This window comes from Narcine bancroftii, chromosome 8, assembly GCF_036971445.1.
Source record: "Narcine bancroftii isolate sNarBan1 chromosome 8, sNarBan1.hap1, whole genome shotgun sequence".
Taxonomy (NCBI): Eukaryota; Metazoa; Chordata; class Chondrichthyes; order Torpediniformes; family Narcinidae; genus Narcine; species Narcine bancroftii.
The window spans coordinates 92,036,542-92,058,049 of NC_091476.1; the positions used below are offsets into that span (position 1 = coordinate 92,036,542).

Sequence of the window (21,508 nt, forward strand, 5' to 3'; positions counted from 1 at the left end):
CTGACCAGCTGGTGGTGCCCAAAACCCTACCTTCTTCTGGTGTCCGCACAGTGACTGATTCACTGTCCAGTCCTTGGAACTCATCAAAGTATGGGCGGATTTTAATCTCATATTCTGTTCCTTTCTTGAGATCCACAAGAATGGTAGTGCGCTCAGCCGGAGATTTCACATCCTGAACCAGCCAGGCACTAGTTTTGGTACGGTACATTACCCGGTAACCCTGAATGAACTGGGCTTGCTGATCAACCTGCAAGAAATGCATCAGGGCGGAAAGAGACACATTACTAATGGCTTAGATAGCACAATGGAGAATTCTATATCCATTCTTTGCTGCTGAGTCAGAGTTTGTTGACAATGGGAAGGAGTTCGTCACCTTTTTTTGTTTGAATATTCTACTTTAATTTTCATAAATTTGTCAAACAAACATCATAATCTTTTTTAATATTCATGTAACATAGAGTCTGTATTTATCACCCCCCCCCCTCAACCTTGTACAATTGAAAATACCATCAATTACCTCGATATCAAAACAAAAAAACACCTCATAAATTTCCATTCCTCCTCTTTTCCCCCCTCCTGGTTTATCTTTATCCCCGTCCCCGGCACCATATCCAAGCTATTGGTGCCAATTCCCCCGCCATTTTGAGATGTGCTTAATCTACCCGTGTCTCTCTCCCTTTCCTTGAGCTCCCCGTATTCATTCTTACTTCTAATATACATTCATCTTTAAACATTAACATTATGAAAGAAAACACATATCCCCCTCATATTCCTCACAATTACAATATTTACAGTCCATCTTTTCCCCAATTCCCTCTTTCCACCTTATTTACATTTAATCCCGAAGCCATGGCAGGGTTCTTATAAATTCATTGCCTCTCTTGGATCCTTAAAAACTTTCTATCCCCTCCTGACCTCACTATCTTCAGCGTTGCCAGGTGAAGAAGGATAAATTCGGTTCCTTTTTGTTTAACGCTCTTTTTAACAAGGTCAAATTCCCTCCTGCATTTCAATAGCACCGCCCTTATCTCCTGGTAGAATAAACCTTCTCCCCCTCATATGTCATTGGACTCCTGCCACACCCCAGCCTTTGCACCCACTGCCACCATCTGTAAAATCTTCTCTCTATCCTGGTAGCGAAGGAGCCTTACCAAGTGTGGTGATTCGACCACCAGTCTAGTGCAGAGAGCGATCTCTGTACCTGCAGGAAGACTACCTAAGGGCTGACTCCACCTGGCCGGCTGTCAACCAGCTGACCTGAATAGACCCCCTAGCAGGCTGACTCCAGCTGGTTGGCTATCAATCAGACAACCAGAATATAGGCCTGAGCCAGCCCCTCCTGAGCCAGTCACATGGAAGTCACCAAAGGATAAACTGGTGTTCAGACTTTCACTGGAATAAAGCCTGTTGTACAGCCTTTGAGTTTTGTGCTTGGTCGCTGCTACCTCAGCACACCAAACCAGGATAGAGTGCGACCATTGGTTTTGCTCTGGGTGGGTGGTGGGTTGGGGGGGGTGGGGTGGGGTGAGAGACCGGTGGACCCATTCTATTTCTAGATTATTTCCAATTTGTTCCCTCCCCAGTATATCTGGGATCCACTTTTTCAGGAACTCCATCATGCCTCTCCCCTCCTTGCCCTCCTTTGACCCCACAATTTTAACCATATTCCTCCTGGTGATGTTTTCTAAGGTATCTATCTTCTCCCACATCCGTACCCTATCCCTTTCCCACGCATCCATTTTACTCTCTCTCTTATCCAATCTTTCTTCCACTCTCTCAATTCTCTCATCTGTTTCAGATACCCTTTCTGTCAGGCTTTCCAGCCTTTTTTTGATTGCCTCCTGCCCTGCCACAAGTGTCTTCAAAGTTCTTTTTATCTGGCCAATGGCCTCTAGTATCTTTCTGGCAAAAGGCATCAGGCTCTCTATCTGTCTTTCACCTCCCTGTAATGTCCTTCTTTTACTTCCTCATTTTTCTTCCACCTCGCTTTCGAATTTCTCCACCTCGCTTTCCGACTCCAGGCTATCCTATTTTTCCACTGAATCCCCTCTGGCTACGCTGCTCCTGGAGACATCACAAGACAAAGGAACAGAAGCAGGCCACTAGGCTCATCTAACCTATTCCGTTAAACTACACTAAGCTACTCTACACTAGTTCCAATATCTGGCCTTTGCTCCATATTCCTTGATGCCCTCACAAATGAGATACCTGTCTATTTCTTGTTTAAATACTCCCAGTGATCTGACTTCCACTGCTGTATGTGGCAGCGAGTTCCACAGATCCATGACCCTCTGGCTAAAGAAGTTCTTTCAAATCTCTGTTTTATATGGATAACATCTAATTTTCAGACTATGACCCCTTGACCTCGATTCACCAACCAAGAGGAACATCTTACCCGCATCCACCCTATCTAAACCCTTCAAAATACGAAAAGCCTCTATGAGATCTCCTCTCATTCTCCTATACTCCAATGAATACAACACAAGAGCTGCCAAATGCTCCTCGTATGTTAGGTCTTGCATTCTGGGAATCATCCTAGTAAATCTCCTCTGCACCCTCTCCAACAACATCACACCCTTTCTAAGATAGGGGGCCCAAGACTGCACACAGTACTCTAAATGAGACCTCGCCAATGCCCATAGAGCCTCATCAACACCTCTTTACTCTTGTACACTATTCCTCTTGAAATGAATGCCAACATAGCATTCGCTTTCTTCACTACCAATTTCATCTGCAGGCCCGAATCCTCAATGTCCTCTAATGCCTCGGACCCGACCTCTTTGTGCCCACCAGTTGGAGTGGCCTTACCAGGTAAGTCCTTGTCTTCAACTTCACTTTCTCTTCCTGCCCGTGGGGTCTTTCTCTCTGCCGCTGCCAGCGTCACTGTCAACTCCACCTTGACTTGATTCCCCCAACCTCGGGTCCTTGAGTCTCCCACATCTGACAGCGCTCCTGTCGCCACATGTCTCACTATCCTCTCAACTTGACTCCCTGACCTTGGGTTCCCGACTCTCCCACGCCTGACAGCACTCTTGTTGCCGCTCGTGTCACCGTCTGCTTCTCCTTGGTTCGGTTCCCCCCGACCTCGGGTCCCCGAACCGTCCACACCCAACAGTCACCCGTTGTCACCAAGGTGTATGTCACCTTTACGCTGAGCACTGGTGCTCTTCAGGCAGGGCTGTATGCTCAGCCTGTTCTTTTTCTTTTACGACGACATCGCCAGGTCCAACAATGTCATCAAATTTGCAGATGACACAACAGGAGTTGTCTTCATCAGCAACAATGATGAGTCGTACTACAGAGAAGAGGTGGAAAATCTCATGATATGCTGCGTGAGTAACAACCGGAGTCTTAACATGGACAAGACAAAGGAGATGAATGTGGACTTCAGGAGTGACAGGGACAATCACCTTCCACTATAATCAATAACTTTGCCATTGAGAGAGTAGAAAGCACTAGGTTTCATGTAACCAGTGACTTATTGTGGACACACAGCATCTCCTCACTTGTCAGGAAGGTGCAAAAGTGACTGCGCTTCCTAAGAAGACAGAAGCGGGCAAGGCTACCAGCCGCCATCATGTCAACCTTCTATAGGACATCTATCGCAAGCATCCTGGCCAGCTGTATCACAGTGTGGTGTAGCTACTGCAGAGAAATGGATCGGAGGTCAATCCACAGGACCATAAGATGGCAGAAATGTATCTCCCTCCCCACCCCACCCCCCATCAATTTGATCTATCGGGTTTGTTAACTGAAGCAAGCGTGCTAAATCATTGAGGACCTTTTCCAACCCACACAGAGCATCTTTCAACTACTTCTGTCAGGGAAGAGATACAGGAGGATCAGAGCCAGCACCACCAGGCTGAGAAACAGCTTCTTCCCACGAGCAGTGAGAATGCTGAACGACCACACACACTGACCATCCGAGGCTCTTGTATTTACGAAGCAATATTTATTTATATGAACATTTGTACTTCATATGTAATATTTGTCTGGCTGTGTGCCTGCAGGATTTGCACCGAGGACTGGAGAACGCTGTTTCATCAGATTGTACTTGTACAATCAGACAATAATAAACTTGACTTGAAAAGTCAAAAGGTGTTTTAAGGGATAGGATCTTCATGCATTTGGAAAGACAAAGATTGATTAGGGAATAGTCAGCATCGCTTTGTGTACAGGAAATCCTGCCTCATGGATATGATTGTTTTTGAAGAAGTGACCTAGAAGACTGATGAGTGCTGGGGGACAGACATTGTCTACATGGACTTTAACAAAGTCTTTGGGAAGTTCCCCCATGCAAGTCAGGTCTGGAAGGTGAGATTACATGGGATCCAGGGTGAGCTGAGCTAGTGGATACTGAACTGGTTTTCAGATGGGAAACCGAAAGTGGTAGTGGAGGATTGGTATTTAGATTGAAGGTCTATTACGAGTGGTGTGCCACAAAGATTGCTGCTGGGTCCATCATTGTCTGTCACTGAGATTAATAATTTGAACGACAAGGTAGTTGGCATGTTTGAGGGTGACAGTGAAATTGGCGGCACAAGGGACAGTGAAAAGGGTTATCTGAGATTATAACAGGACCTAAATGAACTTGGTAACTGGGCCAAGGAAAGGCAGATGGCATTTAACTCAGACCCATGCAAGATGTTGCACTGTGGTAGGTTAAGCAAGGGCAGGACATAGTAAGTTATTCATGAGACCTAGTTTCATAGGTAAATGGTGATGAACAAGACATTTGCACATCTGCCTTCATTGGCAAGAGCATTAAGTAAAGGAGATAGGATGTCATGTTAGAAATGTACAAGATATTGGTGAGATCACGTGGAGTATTGTGCACAGTTCTGGTTACCCAACTCTAGGAAAGATACTTTAAGCTGGAAAGGGAGCAGAAAAGATCCACTAGAATGTTACCAGAACTGGCAGATTTGAAGAGACTTGGCCATTCTCCTTCGAATGCAGGAGGCTGAAGGGGGAGGTTTATAAAATCTTTAGGGCACAAACAAGATAAATATTGCTGGTCCCAGGGTAGGGAAATCTAAAACCAGACGGTAAAAATTTAAAGTGAGAGCAAAGAGATTTAAAAGGGAATTGAGGGGAAACTTTTTACAGGGTGATCGAATTACAAGAGTATTTGGACAGGAAAGGTTTGAGGGAGAGCAGAAACAAATGAACGAACTCAGGTTGGTAGGTATGAATAGATTGGGCTGAAAGGCCTGTATTCAATCTATCAAACTCTATGACTTTGAATAGGATCATAAAATTGCAAAGTGATAAACATCAGCTAAGTAATTGTGCAACACCACACAGGTAAGAGTGAGGTCATTCATTAAAGGCATAGTTTAGAATATTTTAAGGCAGTAAAGAGTTTGCAATACAGGAGTTTGAAGAGATTTTGAATATAGCTCACTAAAATCCAGTTTCTAGAACTAAAATAACCAGCGAGAAAAAAAAAAATCCAGATTTTTGTTTACAACATAGGAGGCTGTTTTGGCACATGGAGTCTGTACCTGGGTCAAGAAAAGTCCCCCTACCCTGCGAATTTTCCATATAGCCCATTCTCCCCATACTACCATTAACTCCTCCCCCAGATTCTAACCTTTACATACAAAGGATGATACTGTGGCTAATTAAATACACGTACCTTTGGGATATGGTGGGGGGGGGGTGGGGAGGGGAATATCTAGTGTATCTAGATGAACCATAACATGCAACTTCTGCACAGAGAGCATCAGAAGCTAGGATCGATCCTGTTTAAAGGGGACTGTGGAATAGCAGCTCCACCACTGTAGCACGGTGGAATATCAGCTTTATTTCTCGAGGGTTACAATTTTATAAAGGGGAGAATTTTATACAGGGTGCCTGAGAGAGACAACATCGGATATCCTTTGTCTTGTTCTAAACACCACATCTTTGGAAATGAGGGCAGTGCAAATTCACTAGAATATTACCAAGAGGTCTAAGGCATGATTAATTAAATGAAACTCGTGTTCCTCGAAATATAAATGATTACTTCTGCATTTTGAACTGATATCGAAGGGGAAAAAAACTTTCTCCAGTTGTTAGAGAAATCTAGGATAAGGGAATACGGTCTAAAAACCAGTGCCAAGACAATCAGTCAAAGTTCTCAAATACTTCTTGACCAGGAGCATGGGAAACATATGGAACTCCCTTTCTCAAAAATATATTAACTCATTTTCAATTTGCAATAGATCTTTGCCTGCCAATGGTATTGAGGGATGCAGAGTCAAGGGAAATCGATGAATAGAATACTGATCAGCCATGATTTTATTAAGTGACAGATAGTTCAGGGGCAATGTGGTGTATCCCTTTTCCTGTGAGACTCCATTCCTGGAAATATTCCCAAAGAAAGCCATGAGGTTATTTTAGCACTATTAGTGCAGACGAGTGAGAAACCATTCCTTCTGATGGAAAAGCAGACGTTATATTACCCATTGTACCTCAGGGTGGTTCTTATTACTGCACTAGTCTTTACTGCTGTCTAACATAGACTATACTTATTCACATTCTAGACACCAGTGACATCAGTATGCCTGAAAGCATCAGATTCCATACCCTTCTTCTTCTATTATTTCAGCTTAATCAGGTGGAACACACTGCTCCCTCTAGCCTACCCACACAGTCGTACCATGTTCTCAGCAGGCCTGCCTGCTATTAGACAAAGTTTCTAGTTGGAATATAGAATAAACAACCATTTACTGACTAATCCATTCCCTGCTCCTCTCTCTCTGTCAGGAAAGACGAGTGATGTACATGTGTTTGGTGTGGTGGTTAAGTGTACAAGTGCTGGTGTTTAGTGTGGGAGTGTTGTATGGTTTTTGGTCATCAATCAATGCCATTCCACTTTCTACTTCTCTCCATGCTCACATTTATGCTCTTCACGGTAACACAGGCTGCATTCACAATGGTTTTGTGTTCAGATCCGCTTCACCATCAGTAATAAAAATCTCCACCGACTCCTGGTCTTGTTAGAGAGACTGATTTATAGCCACATTGGGTTAATGCCATTTCCCAGCCAGTTTTTCCAGCACCATAGATACAAAATAGTGTGGGTCCATTGCTTCTAAAGATCTGGAGATATTGCATTGTCTCCCGTGCCTAAGGGTGGAGCCTGTCACTACACCAATCCTAACGTTACATGAAGAAATGGCACACAATCAAGCCAATACTGGTTCAAATGTGAGGAATAAACAACAATTATGAAAAAAATGTCCAAATATAATGTCCCTTTGGCCAGACATCGATGGTGGTGTCTACCAAATGACATTGGACAAGTGGTCACCAATATTCATTCTTCCCCTTAGCATGCTCTCTTTTTTGAGGAGCTTTCCCTACAATTTATGGCCAAGGTGCTGGCATAAGGAGCACTTGGTTGGGGGTGGGGGTGTATTGGGAGGGGGAAAGCATCGGGGGCAGTGCAGAGGTTCGGGTGGAAGTCACTGCTGTATTCACTACTTACTGTCCAAGTGACCTGGATGGTAGTGGATGTCAAGGTGACCGGAGGCTGCAACTGAACCACCATCTCCCCAAGCTCACGTTGTACTTGCCGATGGTCCACTCCCTGTCCAGTGGGATTCACATCTGTGGGAGATAATGAAAATGATTGCGATAAACTTGTGCTCACATATGCAAATACCCTGGTATCCACTAACAGTTAAGCTAATGGTTTTATGGCCCATTCGAGGGTTAATTAATCAATATGAACAATTGTGGTAAGTGAAGCCTGTCCAAAAATTAAAATTATTGGCATATGCTTTAATCAAATGTATAATAACAACTTAACAATTGTAAATCCATTAACATTTTCAGTTACCATTTAGTTGTGCACTCTATAAAAGGAAGTATAAACTACCAGTGTTTAAGTCAAGTGCTAAGATTACAACCTTGACCTGGATCCATGGAGTCCTGATTTAAGTTCTATTTTTACTGAGGTAAATGCAGATCCATCACAATATGAGGGTTAGTATCTACTCTGGCCACTTCACTACACTGCAACAAGCTTTCTAAATTGGTTGTCTTGATGTAGCAGATTAGAATGAATATTGGTTTATCATACAGGTCAACTGAATCCAAAACACTTGATTCCAATTGTAGAACGTTGGAACACTACAGGACAGAAACAGGTCCTTCAGACAATCTAGTCTGTGCCAAATTATTATTCTGCCTAGTCCCATCGACCTGCATCCAGATCATGGCTCTCCACACCCCCCCCCCCCACCAATCCAAATGTTGAAAGCAAGCTCACATTTATCACTTTTGCTGGCAGCTCGTTCCATACTTTCATGGTGCTATGTGTGTAGAAGTTCCCCCTAATGCCCCTGTCAAAAATTTCACTTCTCACTCTTATCCCGTCTCACCCAACTTTAGTGGAAAAAGCCTGCCCTGCGTTTACCTGATCTTACCCCTCATGTGGGAATGACAAGAATGGAACTTAAACTTCCCAACTGTTCAACCAAAGTACGTGCTGTTTTTCTCTCTCTCTATGACATCACCAAAGGTGTATAAGTCACCATAAGAAAATCCTGCATTGCCCCCTCAAGCAATAGTCCTACAAATTGGCTAGTTAACTTCAAAATGGTGTGCAAAGTCCAAGAGGGTGGGGAAGAGGTGTGTGTTGGGTGTGAGGAGGTGAACTTCACTACCAGACAAAGTCAGCCTTAGAATGAACGTCAGCCTACCTTGAGTACGGACGGGTTCAGAGATAGGGCTGGGATCTCCCAGGCCAAATGTATTGATGGCACGTATGATAAACAGGTAGATAGTGTTGAAGTTCAGACCAGTCACCGTATGCTTTTCCACTTTTACATACTCCGCCACCGTTTGCCAGGTGCTCCCTGCAGATTGGCTGGGAAGAAAAGGGTGGATAGGAATCCTGTGTCAGCAACTCAGTAGATTTTAACACAATGTTTTATTTTCCAGGAGATAGCAGGTCTGCTGGCATGCGGCAATAAGGCAGACGATTGTGTAGCACGTTTTTAGTAGCTGTCTTATCAGTAGTTTTCCTCTTACTCACATATCTAATAACACAGGAGGCCATTTGGCCCATTATCTCATGGGAAGCAATCCTATTTCCCTATCTGTTTCCTTGCAACTTATTCTCTCTCACACACGTCCATCAACTAACTGCGATAATTTACAGCAACCGGCACGTGTTTAGGATGCAAGAGGAAATCAAAACACCCAACAGAAACTCAATTCATCATGGAACGAATAGACAAGCTCCACGCAGGCAACACAAGGTTAGGTAGGGTCACACACAAGGGCCCGAAGATGCAATTGGTATACTGTCAACACTCTTCAAATTTGCAGTCAGAATTAAAATTAACCAGCAGTAGATTTTTAAAAAATCATAACCTAGAGCAAATTATGGCACAATAGGGCCTTTCTGCCTATTTCAGTCTGAGGCGGTTTGGCTTGTCATCAAATACTCTGTCAAACTTCAATAGGTGTACTATGGAAAGTATACTGACTGGTTACATTAGGGCCTGGTTTGGTAATTCAAGTGTGCAGGTATGCAGAAAGCTGCAAAAAGTAGCAAACATAGCCAGATCCATCATGGGCTCTGACTTCCCATCCCAATGAAGATGTGAGGGCTGCTTCAAGAAGCTAGGCAACGTCAAAAAGGACCCCCATCATCCTGGTCATAACCTCTTCTCATTGCCACCACTGGAAATAAAGTACCGAAGTCCAAAGTCCAGTACCCTGAGGTTCAAGAGGAGTTTTTTTCCCCCCAACAGCTACCCCTTATTACGCGACTATAAACTATTCTGGCACAACAAAAAGACTATTAACACGCCACTCCTTGCATTAACCCTAATAGTGAACATATGTTATCTATATTTTATATTTATTACATTTCTCTATGCTGGGGTAATTTAATGTGGACTATTGGACGTGTTTTTTTTCCACAAAATTACCTATATGGCTGCAGCAAGTAATAATTTTGGTACATATGCACATAGTATTTTGGTGTACAACAATAAACATTATCAATCCGTTACTCTGCTTGTTTCTTTATCCTGATTGGTTCTGCTGTATTGAGTATTCATCTGAATATTTTTCAATTGGAATGTATAATACTGCCTTCATGACCCTTTCCAGGCTGTAAGGTCCAAACCTTTCTGACCCTCTCGATGAGAACAAAATCCTGAACTGTAGCTAATCATCTTGAATCCATAACCCTAGTCTCTTTCTCTCCCTCTCTCCCTCTCTCTCTCACACACACACACACACACATTTAATTCAGTATTTTTAAACAAGCGCAGACAGTAAGATATTGTCCAATTTATACCATTTCTTAACTTTATGTGATGAGCAAATAATAATGGCATCATTCCGGAGAGACAGCATGCTGAATGTCATCACCTCTGGTGATCAGTTTTTGAGCCAACTAAAAACTACAATGTTATCATTTGAACATCTGATGTATTTTAAAGTGTCACATCAAAAAGATTCCTTCCAAAATGTTCCAGTGATTTGGAATGTTAAACTGAATGTTAATTGGAAATAAATGAATGATATTTTTATCCAGTATTCTTATGGCAAGTCAGAACATTAGCCAATATTTCATTACATAAGGTTCCTTCAGCGGTTAATGGTGATAGATGTTCCTCCGAAATTTATTTGCTCTATTATCAAGAAAAAATAAGGGTCTTTTATGCCTCCAGAGTCTGCATTTTTATAGCTTTCAGAGTCATAATGTTTTATAAAGTTGCCTCCTTGCAATTCCAAAATCAGTGGATAACGAGAGGACCAGTTCAAATCCTCAAGGTTTGGGTGGAGATGGAAACACCTCATCAGACACCGAGAAATGGGCTCGCCACACTCTTCTGCAAGGACTCAGCAGGTCGAGCAGCATCCGTGGGAGGAAAAGAATGGATGACATTTCGACCGATAGAATGTTTTGGGCTTGAAACATCAGCCATTCTTTTAATCCCATGGATGGGGCTCGACCTGCTGTGTTCCTGCAGAGGAGTGTGTTTAGCTTCAGATCCCAGCATCCACAGTGTCCTGTTGGTACCAAGTATCGGAGTTTCTTTTACTGCCCAATTACGCCAAGATGGATGGCTGAGGAAACCATATCAACAGCAGCTCAACTTCTCTTCCTTGATCCCACACCATGTTGCAACCAGCGTAATGTTACACAATATACAGGAAATCCCTGGGATCCGGCACCTACGGGGATTGGTAGATGCCAGATAAGCTCATTTTCCGGTTGCTCGACTCTCATTCTAACAATGCCCAACTAACACACCTGCACTAAGAATATACAGTTTAAAAGACAAACATTCTGTACTGCATTTACACTGAACAAACTTAATTTGCATGAATATATAAACCTTCATGTATTTTGCTTTATTTTCAGTCACATTCTTGGAAAACATTTAACCGTCGCTGCATCCGCAGGTACCTCCTGCTCCATGGAGTCTCCCAAAAGACGAACAATAACATCATAATTAGCCTCTCTACTCCAATTTTACAGATAAAGCTTTATTAATATACAATAATATATTAATAAAGATAAAGATTCTTATTAAGTTGGGATAAGGAGACAATTTAAGAAAGTCACCCCAACGGAGTGGTGTGTTAATAGTCTTTTTGTTGTGCCAGAATAGTTTATAGTCGCGTAATAAGGGGTAGCTGTTAGGGGAAAAAAAAACTCCTCTTGAACCTCAGGTTGCTGGACTTTGGACTTCGGCACTTTATTTCCAGTGGTGGCAATGAGAAGAGGTTATGACCAGGATGATGGGGGTCCTTTTTGACGTTGCATAGCTTCTTGAAGCAGCCCTCACATCTTCAATGGGATGGGAAGTCAGAGCCCATAATGGATCTGGCTATGTTTGCTACTTTTTGCAGCTTTCTGCATACCTGCACACTTGAATTACCAGCTCTTCATCCTGGGCGATGCCATTTTATTCAAACACAACTTTATTCTAACAGCTGCTATGAGTAAAGCACGACTAAGGCACTCTGCTGGCTGAATATTTTCTCCTATTTTTCACAAAAGGTTTATGTGTGCATGTGGTACAGGGCATACGTCTGAGAGACCAAAATGCCTGCTTTCCACAGGCTATTTCAACATGACTGAAGGATCAACCCGAATCTGCAGATTGTCCTCATCAAGGCGAATGATCTTGCTCACTTCCTATGACGCAGGAGGCCACTCGGCTCAGGCTAGCCTCCAACTGAGAATCCCATCCCCCCTTCATATAATCCATTCCTTATTTTTCTGTAGCCTGTGACTTGTTCTCTCTCACAACCCCATCAACTCCTATTTGAATATTTTGCCACTTGTCTACATTAAGGGGAAACAACAACCAATTTAGGTGTCTCTGGGACAGAGAGGAAAAACATGTGGTGCATCACCATTAGTGTAGCAGTTACCACAACACTATTACAGCTCCTGCGACAGGGTTTGAATCTGCCACTGTCTCCCACAAGTTTGTACATTCTCTTCATGTCGGCGTGCGTTGATTGGTCACATGGGTGTATTTAGGTGGAGTGGGCTTGCGGGTTGGAAGGGCCTATGGCTGTGCTGTATCTCTGAATTATGGCGCCTGACGGAAGCTCACATGGTCACAAGAAGAACGTACAACCTCCACACAGGCAGACACCTGCGACCCTGGAATTACGAGGATGCACACAGAAGGGGGACTCCTGTGTGCTGGGAATGTAGCCTCAGTAATGACAAGATCACAAGATATAGGATCAGAAGTCGGCTATGCCATTCTACTCATGAGCTGATCCACCCAACCACTCACCCCCACTCCCCAGCCTTTTCCCCGTAACCCTTGATGCCCTTTCTAATCATCCACCATTCAATGAAATGAACAAATGGAAAATTGCAAGATGGAAATAAAGAATTTCCTGATAGGCCCCCTAACTCATGTAACATGGGCATAGTAAAATTAATTAAATTTAATTTTAATTTGGAGAAACACCACAGTGCGGTTCCAACCCACAAGCCCATCCTGCTCAAATACATCCATGTGACTAATCGACCTACTGACACAGTACATCACTGATCTACTGACACAGTACATCACTGACCAACTGACACAGTACATCACTGAGCTCCTTACCCGTACACTTAATGCTGTGACCAATGAAGGTAAGCATGCCATACACCTTCTTGACTATCCTTTTTTGTGGCCTTTTTCAGGAAGCTAAGGAGCTGAATCCCCAGATCTTTCAACACATCAATGCCATTAAAAGCCCTGTCATTAACCGAATACATTTGACCTCTCAAAGAGCAATGCCTCACGTTGGTCTGGATTAAATTCCAAATACAAGAACTGGAATTGACAGGGCATAGAGATACTGGTAAATCGATGATTATAAATGGGTATTAAACCCAGCATGATAATGCTGGGCTGAAGGGCCTGCTTCTGTTTCTCTATTAATTACATTGCTGCAAGTTATTGCTAACACTGGATTGTACATACCATAAATGAGTTGACTCCACTTCCAAAAGCAATGGCATGAAGGCCTTAACCCCACAAAATATTTTCATGCTAATATTTATATGGACAATTTTCTTTTCTTTCTGCTTCTAATTCGTTTAAGGCTGCTAATCAAATTCAAGGAATGGCTTGGACATTGAGCCAATTTGTTCACTGGGATTTTGCATGATTTCCAGTAAGGGACACCAGATCCTCACTCTCCTTCAGAAACTTTCTGCGTACTGAATGGTTTAATTTAATTTACTTCCATTTTATAGACATATAAAGCACAGAAATTGATTCACTGGTTTGCTATGGCTCCACACACCATCAGCCATCCATTTACACTTGCCCTACAATAATCCCACATTTTATTCTTCCTACATTCCCATCAACTCCACATCTGATTTCACCACTCCCCTCCACACTCAGATCAATTTTCAGTAGCCAATTAACCTACCAACCTACACGTCTTTGAGATGTGGGATTGTAATGGAGAGGCAGCGTCCACCACCTGGTGGTGCCGCTGCGCTCCTGTTCGGAGGACACACTGCCTGCCCATCAAGGTCAAAGACTCACCCCAAACCAGTAATGACCCTTGTGATTGGCCCACCTAAATTACCAGGCGCTGCAGTCGAGGTAGCTTGCCCAGACTCAGCCCTGACCTTCACGCATTTGGCCCAGGTGAATCACCTCAGCTGACCCCTGCTGAGTCCCTGCACTTGGCTTTGAGCCATTGGCCACAGCAGCCAACGGGGTCTAGCCTGCCCCGAGTGATTGGTCTCCCAGTACTGCCAGCAGAACTATAAAGGACCATGTGCCCCTTTGTTCTGCTTCTTTGGACTCCTTGTGGCATGTAAGTAGCACCTTTCACACTGGGTTGGGGTGAGTCTCGAGGCCAGGTAGTAAGAGCCGTGTTCGTACCGGTCAAGGGGTGGGGGCATGTGATATCACCTTGATCTTGATTGTTGAATGTGTATGTTCATGTAATTTCCCCCAGTCTCTGTTGGTTTCTCCCTCATTATCCCAAGTGTATATTTACCCCCCCCACGTATTGTGTGTGTGTGTGTGTGTGTGTGTGTGTGTGTGTGTGTGTGTGTGTGTGTGTGTGTGTGTGTGTGTGTGTGTGTGGAGATTTGCCTAACATATCGACCCTGTGGTCCCGTTTCCATCCCTGAAATAAACAGGTGCTTTGTACCTCAACTTTGGTCTGGTTCTTAATCTGTGGGACCCACACGAACCCGAACAACAGGGATGAAATGAAACTGGAGCACCTGGAGGAAATCTACATAATCACCAGGAGAGAACATCTAAACAGATACCACAGGCAGGCGGGACTGAAGGAGGGTCTATGGTCATGAGACAGCAGTTCCACTTGTTCTTGGGATACTGAGAGACCAGGTGTTCTGGTGCATGGCAGAATTCGTGAGGAGAAGCTTGTGCAGAGAGAGGGTATCAACGCAAACCAACCTCCCCTCCATTGAGTCCACCTGTATCTCTCCCTGTCTCAGGAAAGCTGCTAACATATTAAAGAACCCATCCCACCCAGTCATTTGCTTTTCTCCCCACACCTGTTGGGCAGAAGAGACAGGAGCTTGCAAACACGAACCTCGAGATTCAAGGAAGTTTCTTACATCAGATTGTAAATGGATCTCTCATTAGCAAAGGTTGATGGCCTTGTACTCTTTTTAACTACTTTTCTATGGGCCCTTCATCATTTTTGGACTTTTCCACAGATCTATTTGACTTATTTCAACACTATTCCCAATACTGGTCATTTGTTATTATTGCACCACCTTCTGTACAAGTTGACTTGACTGGATACTATGCAATAATGAAGTTTTTTCTTCCATCTTGGTAGACATGGCAATAAAACAATTCAATTCAATTCAGTCCAGGTATAAAGGAATGCTTTGATGTACCTCATGGAAAACAGACAAATACTGGCACTCTGAATAGGGTGGCCCAGTTAGGGGAGTGGTTAGCACAACGCTGTTACAGTGGCTGAGACTAGGGTTTGAATCCCGAGCTGTCTGTAAGGAGTTCACACGCTCTCCCTGTGTTCGCGAAGATTTCATTGGGGTGCTCCGATTTCCTCCCACCCTTCAAAACGTACCAGAGTCTGTAGGTCATTTGGGTGTAATTGGGCGGCAGGGGCTCGGTGGACAAAAGGGCCTGTTACTGTGTGTGCCTGCCGTATGTCTAAATTTAAAAAATTTTAAAAAACAAACACTTCTGACAAAACTCATCAGGTCAGGCAACATCTGTGGATTGAGGAATACAAAAAGTTAACTCAAGTTTCTCTCCAGAGATGCCCCATGACGGGCAGTTTCCAACACTTTACATTTTCATTTTATATTTTTCTCACCCATATTTCTACTTCGATCTTTTTAAAATCTCATGCAGGTCCTCAATCTGAGGTGGAGAGAAGGAAATCAGATTTGCTCCCATGCTCACTCAGCGTCAGCTGAACACATCGTTTTTGAGCTGTTCTGGTCCCCACAAGAGCAGTCAACGTTTGCTTGAGATATTGGAGCCTGCTCTCCCAAGAACAGTACTCCAGTTGGATCCCACAACGGAGGAACGGATGGAAATGCTGAACTATAAAAACTGAACAAGAGCGGAATTTTATTAGCACTCCAGGGCAGGTAGATCAAAAGTCACTAGAGCTATAAAAACACTGGAGGAATCCAGCAGGTCTTGCAGCGTCCACAGAAGGTAAAGATACACAAATGTTATTTTGAGCCTTAGCTCATCTTCAAGGTATGAGTGAAAAGCAGGCAGACGCCTCCTGGGGAGAAGGAAAGAAAGGGCAGGCGGATGAGCGCAGACGCACAGACAAACGTTGTTAATTAGATGTGGATGGGAGGGCAGGAGAGAGGAATGGTGAGAATTGATTGGGAGAAGGGTGGGGTTTGGTTCTGTGAATGAAGAGATGGGGAAGACAAGGAAGGGGTGAGAGACAGAGCTAGAGGAAAGGAGAATTAAAGATAAATGGGGAGGGGGTTGGAGCTAACAGAAAGTGGAGAACTTGATGTTAATGCCATCCAGTTGGAGGGTGCCCAGACCGAATATGAGGTGCAATCCAGCCAATTTGCGGTTGGTCTCAGTCTGTCAGAGCATGAGGACATGGCAGACACGTTGGCAAGGGAATAGGGTGGGGAAATTCGAGTAATAAAGCCATCAAGTGTTATAGCACAGAAACAGGCCCTTCAGCCCACCTTGTCTATGCTAGCCGAGTTGCCTACATGAACTACAATCAGAGATCTCCTAACCTGCGAATGTTCAGCAAGAGCCGAAAAGGCACACGGCACGGAAAAAGCTCAAAGAGAAAAAAGAAACCAGATAAGTAAATTATCCAAACAGCCTGGATGCTCTGCTGTCTCTTCTCTGAAATTAATACCTCAAGCCATAAAGCAGAGGCTGGTGATTTTATTCAGCAATGTTGCTGATGGATTTCAAGTCTCTTTTAATGCAACCATCAATTGTTTCCTACGGAAGCAATGTTGGTTCTGCCTCATAGCCTTTCCCTGTTAGTGCAGCTCATGTCTGACAGTAATTCAAGGCTATTCCTGTCATGTCTGTGACAGGCAAATCTCTCTCTGTGAACAAACATATTCCCCACCTGAGTGAGCCTCATAAATCTGTGTGCGATTGGCACTGAGAGCTGTAGCTTGCTAAATAACACCCCGGCGCTGTCCAAAGGGACACGAAGCCTCTGTGCAACGATATTAATTCTTGCATTCTCCAGCTGCTTTCTTTCTTCGTCCTACCTAAATGCCTCGATGATGTATGATGTGACGGCTGAGCCTCCGATGTGTTGGCTTGGCTGCCATGTCAAGGTGACACTGTTACGAGTGACGTCGGTGATCAGTGGCTTCGAAGGAGGGCCAGGCAGAAGATCAGGTTCAGATGAGAGGATGCGAGTCGGACTCCCATTTTCTGAAGAAAAGAAAGATGCTTGTTTCACTTGTTATTGTTAAACACAGGCAAACGGATCTCACAGCACAGAATGCTTTACCTGCGACTGGTCTTATATATACCCTGGAACTAAGAACATGGGGTTTCAATCCAGTTGGTTATTTCAACCTTTAGAGACAGTAAAAAAAAATGTGAAAACTCTAATCAGAAGGTTGGAGTCCACTAATGGATGGACTCCCACACTGAATGGGGCATCAAGAGCCCACCAATGAATTGGGTATCATGGGGCCACCAGTGAATAAGACATAAGAAGCCCTACCATCGAATGGGGCATCAGGAGCCCAACGTCGAATGGGGCATCAGGAGCCCACTATTGAATGGGGCATCAGGAGTCCACCATTGAATGGGGCATCAGGAGCCCAATATTGAATGGGGCATCAGGAGCCCAACATCGAATGGGGCATCAGGAGCCCAATGTTCAATAGAGCATCAGAGCCCACCATTGAATGGGACATTAGGAGCCAATGTCGAATGGGGCATCAGGAGCCCAACGTCGAATGGGGCATCAGAAGCCAAACATCGAATGATGCATCAGGAACCCACCATTGAATAGACATTAGGAGCCAATGTTGAATGGGGCATCAGGAGCCCAATGTCGAATGGGGCATCAGGAGCCCACCATTAAATGGGGCATAAAACAAAAAGAAGCTAGAAATTCACAGGCTTCTGTAATTTGGAGGAATAGGAAATATAGGATTATGGGTAGACCATTAACTCGTTGATCCTGTTGACCTATTCAGAAACATGGATGCTGTGAAGAATCTCCGTCCAGGAATCATTCACGGTTCTCATTCCTGTTCACAGACCCATACAGCCTAATCTTTGGACTATAACAACAGAATTCTACTGAGATGCATCCAGTGATCAACTAGTCATGTAATAGAGACCTTGAGGATGAGAGACACAAAGATGGGATGATCGAGGGCAACTTGCCCGTTTGTGCTCTGCTCATGGTTTCACAGAAAGGAAGAAAATGGGGGTAATTAAAAGTCAAATGAAGAAGTCAAATTGGTCTCAAAGATATCTGCTCTTCTTTAGTTCCATCCTCTCTGTCATCAATTGATTTAATTCTCCATCAATGGTTGTCATCCCTTCAGCTGTCAATGCCTCAAGCTGTGGACACCTAATTTGCCTAAACCTCTTCTTTTGAACTTTTGCACAAATTCTAAGGGCCTTCTATTTATCTCTTAATATTTCCTTCAATTAAACCCTTCTTAATCTTCTTGAAATATTCATCACCATGGATGATGCTACATAAATACATGGTTACATTTTTAATCCTGTTGTATTTGTAAAACTTTTCCCTTAACACATTGAACAACGTTTTGTAGAGCCTTCTTCTTAACTTGGGACTGTGGGATCGATTGCTGACTGCACCCACAATGCCACTAACAGCTGTTGCCTTCTGTGAGTATCACTGCCTTCACCAACAAGCTCCACTCGACAGCAAGTGTGAGCTGCCTCTCTCTTTAAGCTCCACAACCACCATGGGGTTGATTGCTCTCTCCCCTTCATTCACAGCTTACTGTCCATCATTTTCCCTAGTGTACTGCAAAATCAAAGATGTTTGTTTAACCCCTGACCTTCCTCCATTCTAGGTCACGCTGTGACATTGAAAATCACAGAGCGAGTGATCTATGGGAAGGTGAGTTCAATTAGGAGCAATTAGAAGGAAAGACCAGCAATTTATCAGGAACTCTTAATATTTCAGCTGATGGTAACTCAGAGCTACGAGATCCAAATGGAGCTCAGCTTTATATTTGTCCCAAATCATCCTTTCCCTCAAAACGCTCCTCCCCTCCAGAGCTTTAAGATCAACCAGTGAGTGAATTTTAGTTCAAACTTTAAGTCCCAGAGACATTTTAAATTTTCAGTTGATGTGGAAGTCAGTGTCAGGCTAGCATTTTCTGTCACGTTCTTGAACTTGCCAGCGATTTGATGAATCCAAGGGGTTTGCTGAAAAATCAGAGGGTGGTTAAAAGTCAACCAAGTTGCAATGGGACTGAAGTCATATACAGGCCTGACCAACTTTCCTACCCAAGGAAACATTTAGGGAACCATTTGGCTTTTTCTTAAGAGATACACTTCCAAATTTTTCAACTGAATTCAGATTTTGGTTCTGTAATAATGGATTTGAACTCTCATTCTGAGGATGTTAATCCAGCTTTGTGATTTTACCTTACCATTGCTCAGTTTAAAACAGCCCGTGTGAAATCCCATTATTCAATTGGTGAAGAAACCTGGGGAAATTAATCCTTAAGCACACACCAACTTTGATATGAATTTTCTTCAGAATTTATGATTTATTTTTAAAAAAACTCATGAAAAATCATTCTGAATGCACGATAAATTAACTTGATTTTCCATTTCTCATAGCTTAGCTTCGTGAAGATTTAGGAAGGGGGCTGTCCATGTCTGCTGCAGGCTCGCTGGTGACGGACAAGGCAAATGCGGGACATGGCCGGCTGCAGCGGCTGCAAGGGTGAAGGACGGTTGAAGAAATTTAAAATGAATTTTTATTTTAGGTGGAGTGCGGTGTGTGCAATACTGGCCCCACCCTTTACATCCTAGCAAGCTAGGATGGTAACAGCCAGGTCCTTGGGTTATACGAGCTATGTTGGAGTGTCCTTCCCCAGGATGAATGGTCTGACAAGGCTATCGAGCCCCATTTGCCCGGGTTTGAATTCAGGGTTCTCCTCTTAGGCTGGCTGCCAACCAAGGCTAATGAGCCCATCCTAGCCATCCAGTTATACCGCTGGACACTCGGTCATGTATGGCATTGCAAACTCAGTGAAAATGGGGAACCCTGACGGGAAGGTGTTGCTACAGACACAGCAATGTAGGAGAGGCCATTTGCAGTGACCTTCTGCTTGGCAAGCCAGACAGTGGTCATGTGGTGATTACTACACCTGGGTAAGTGGGACATCAGGCCCAGCCCTCACCTAATTAAACAGCACCTCACCAGCAACCTGCTCTTCTCAAATTTGTTTCCTTGTTGATGTGTGAGAAATGCCTCATGTGTGTTTGTGTATGCACCATGGTCTGGACAAAGAGGAAAAAAATGCAAATGCTGGAGAAACTCAGCTGGTCAAGCAGTGCCTTTATGTAGCAAAGGTAAAGATACCTCACCAGCAATTTGGGCTTGAGCTCTTCAGCAAGGTGTGGAGGAACATGAGAGATATCCAAACAAAAGGGGGAAGAGGGGAGGGGAGCTGGTGAGGGTGGGAGATGATAGGTGGAGGTGGGCGGGGGAAGGTGTAAGTGCAGGAATTACACCTCCTATGACCACAGTGGAAGGTGCTGAGGAGGGGGGGGCGATGGGTGGGGAGGGAAGATTGCACAAGGGAGTTATAGAGGGAGCGATCCCTACGGAAGGCTGAGAGGGTAGGAGAAGAAAAAATGGTGTCTGGTGGTGGGGTCCTGTAGTAAGTGCTGGAAATTCCTGTGGATAATGTCTTGGATGCAGAGGCTGGTGGGTTGGTAGGTGAAGACGAGGGGGATTCTGTATTTATTGTTTCTGGGGGAAGGGGTGGTCTAGGACAGATGAGCGGGGAATGGAGGAGATGCGGGTTAGGGCCGAGTTAATAGTGGTGGAGGGGAAGCCATGTTTGTGAAAGAAGGCATACATCTCAGAGGCTTCTTGGGAGCAGATGCAGCAGAGAGGGAGAAATTGAGAGAAGACGATGGAGTCCTTGCAGGAGACAGGGTTTGAGGATGAGTAGTCCAGGTAGTTGTGGGAGTTAGAGGGTTTGTAACGAATGTCAGTGAAAAGTCTGTCTCCTGAGTTGGAGACCGATCCAGAAAAGTGAGAGCATCATCAGAGATGGACCAGGCGAGTTTGAGGTCAGGGTGGAAATTGGCCATGAAGTTGACGAGCTCAACACAGGTTCATGAGGCCGCCCTGATGTAGTAATCGAAGTACCGGAGGAAGAATTGAGGGGTCTTGCCTGTGTAGGCTTGTAGCATGTTTCCCCCTCGTCCTCACCGACCACCCCACCAGCCTCCTCATCCAACACGTTATCCGCTGAAATTTCCGGCACTTACTACAGGACCCTACCAGCCGACAC

At 44.2% G+C, this 21,508-nt stretch overlaps 1 protein-coding gene across 9 annotated transcripts in view; it reads right to left on the bottom strand.

Annotated features, from left to right (window-relative positions):
* Positions 1–21,508, bottom strand: part of robo3 (roundabout, axon guidance receptor, homolog 3 (Drosophila)) — a 361,322-nt gene that overhangs the window by 69,718 nt on the left and 270,096 nt on the right. For all 9 annotated transcript variants that reach the window (XM_069894503.1, XM_069894505.1, XM_069894506.1 and 6 more), the window contains exons 11-14: positions 17,234–17,402; positions 8,697–8,863; positions 7,478–7,599; positions 31–247 (exon numbers count right to left, since the gene is read on the bottom strand). In XM_069894503.1, coding sequence (XP_069750604.1) covers positions 31–247; positions 7,478–7,599; positions 8,697–8,863; positions 17,234–17,402 — 675 coding nt within the window. The remainder of the gene's footprint in view (positions 1–30; positions 248–7,477; positions 7,600–8,696; positions 8,864–17,233; positions 17,403–21,508) is intronic.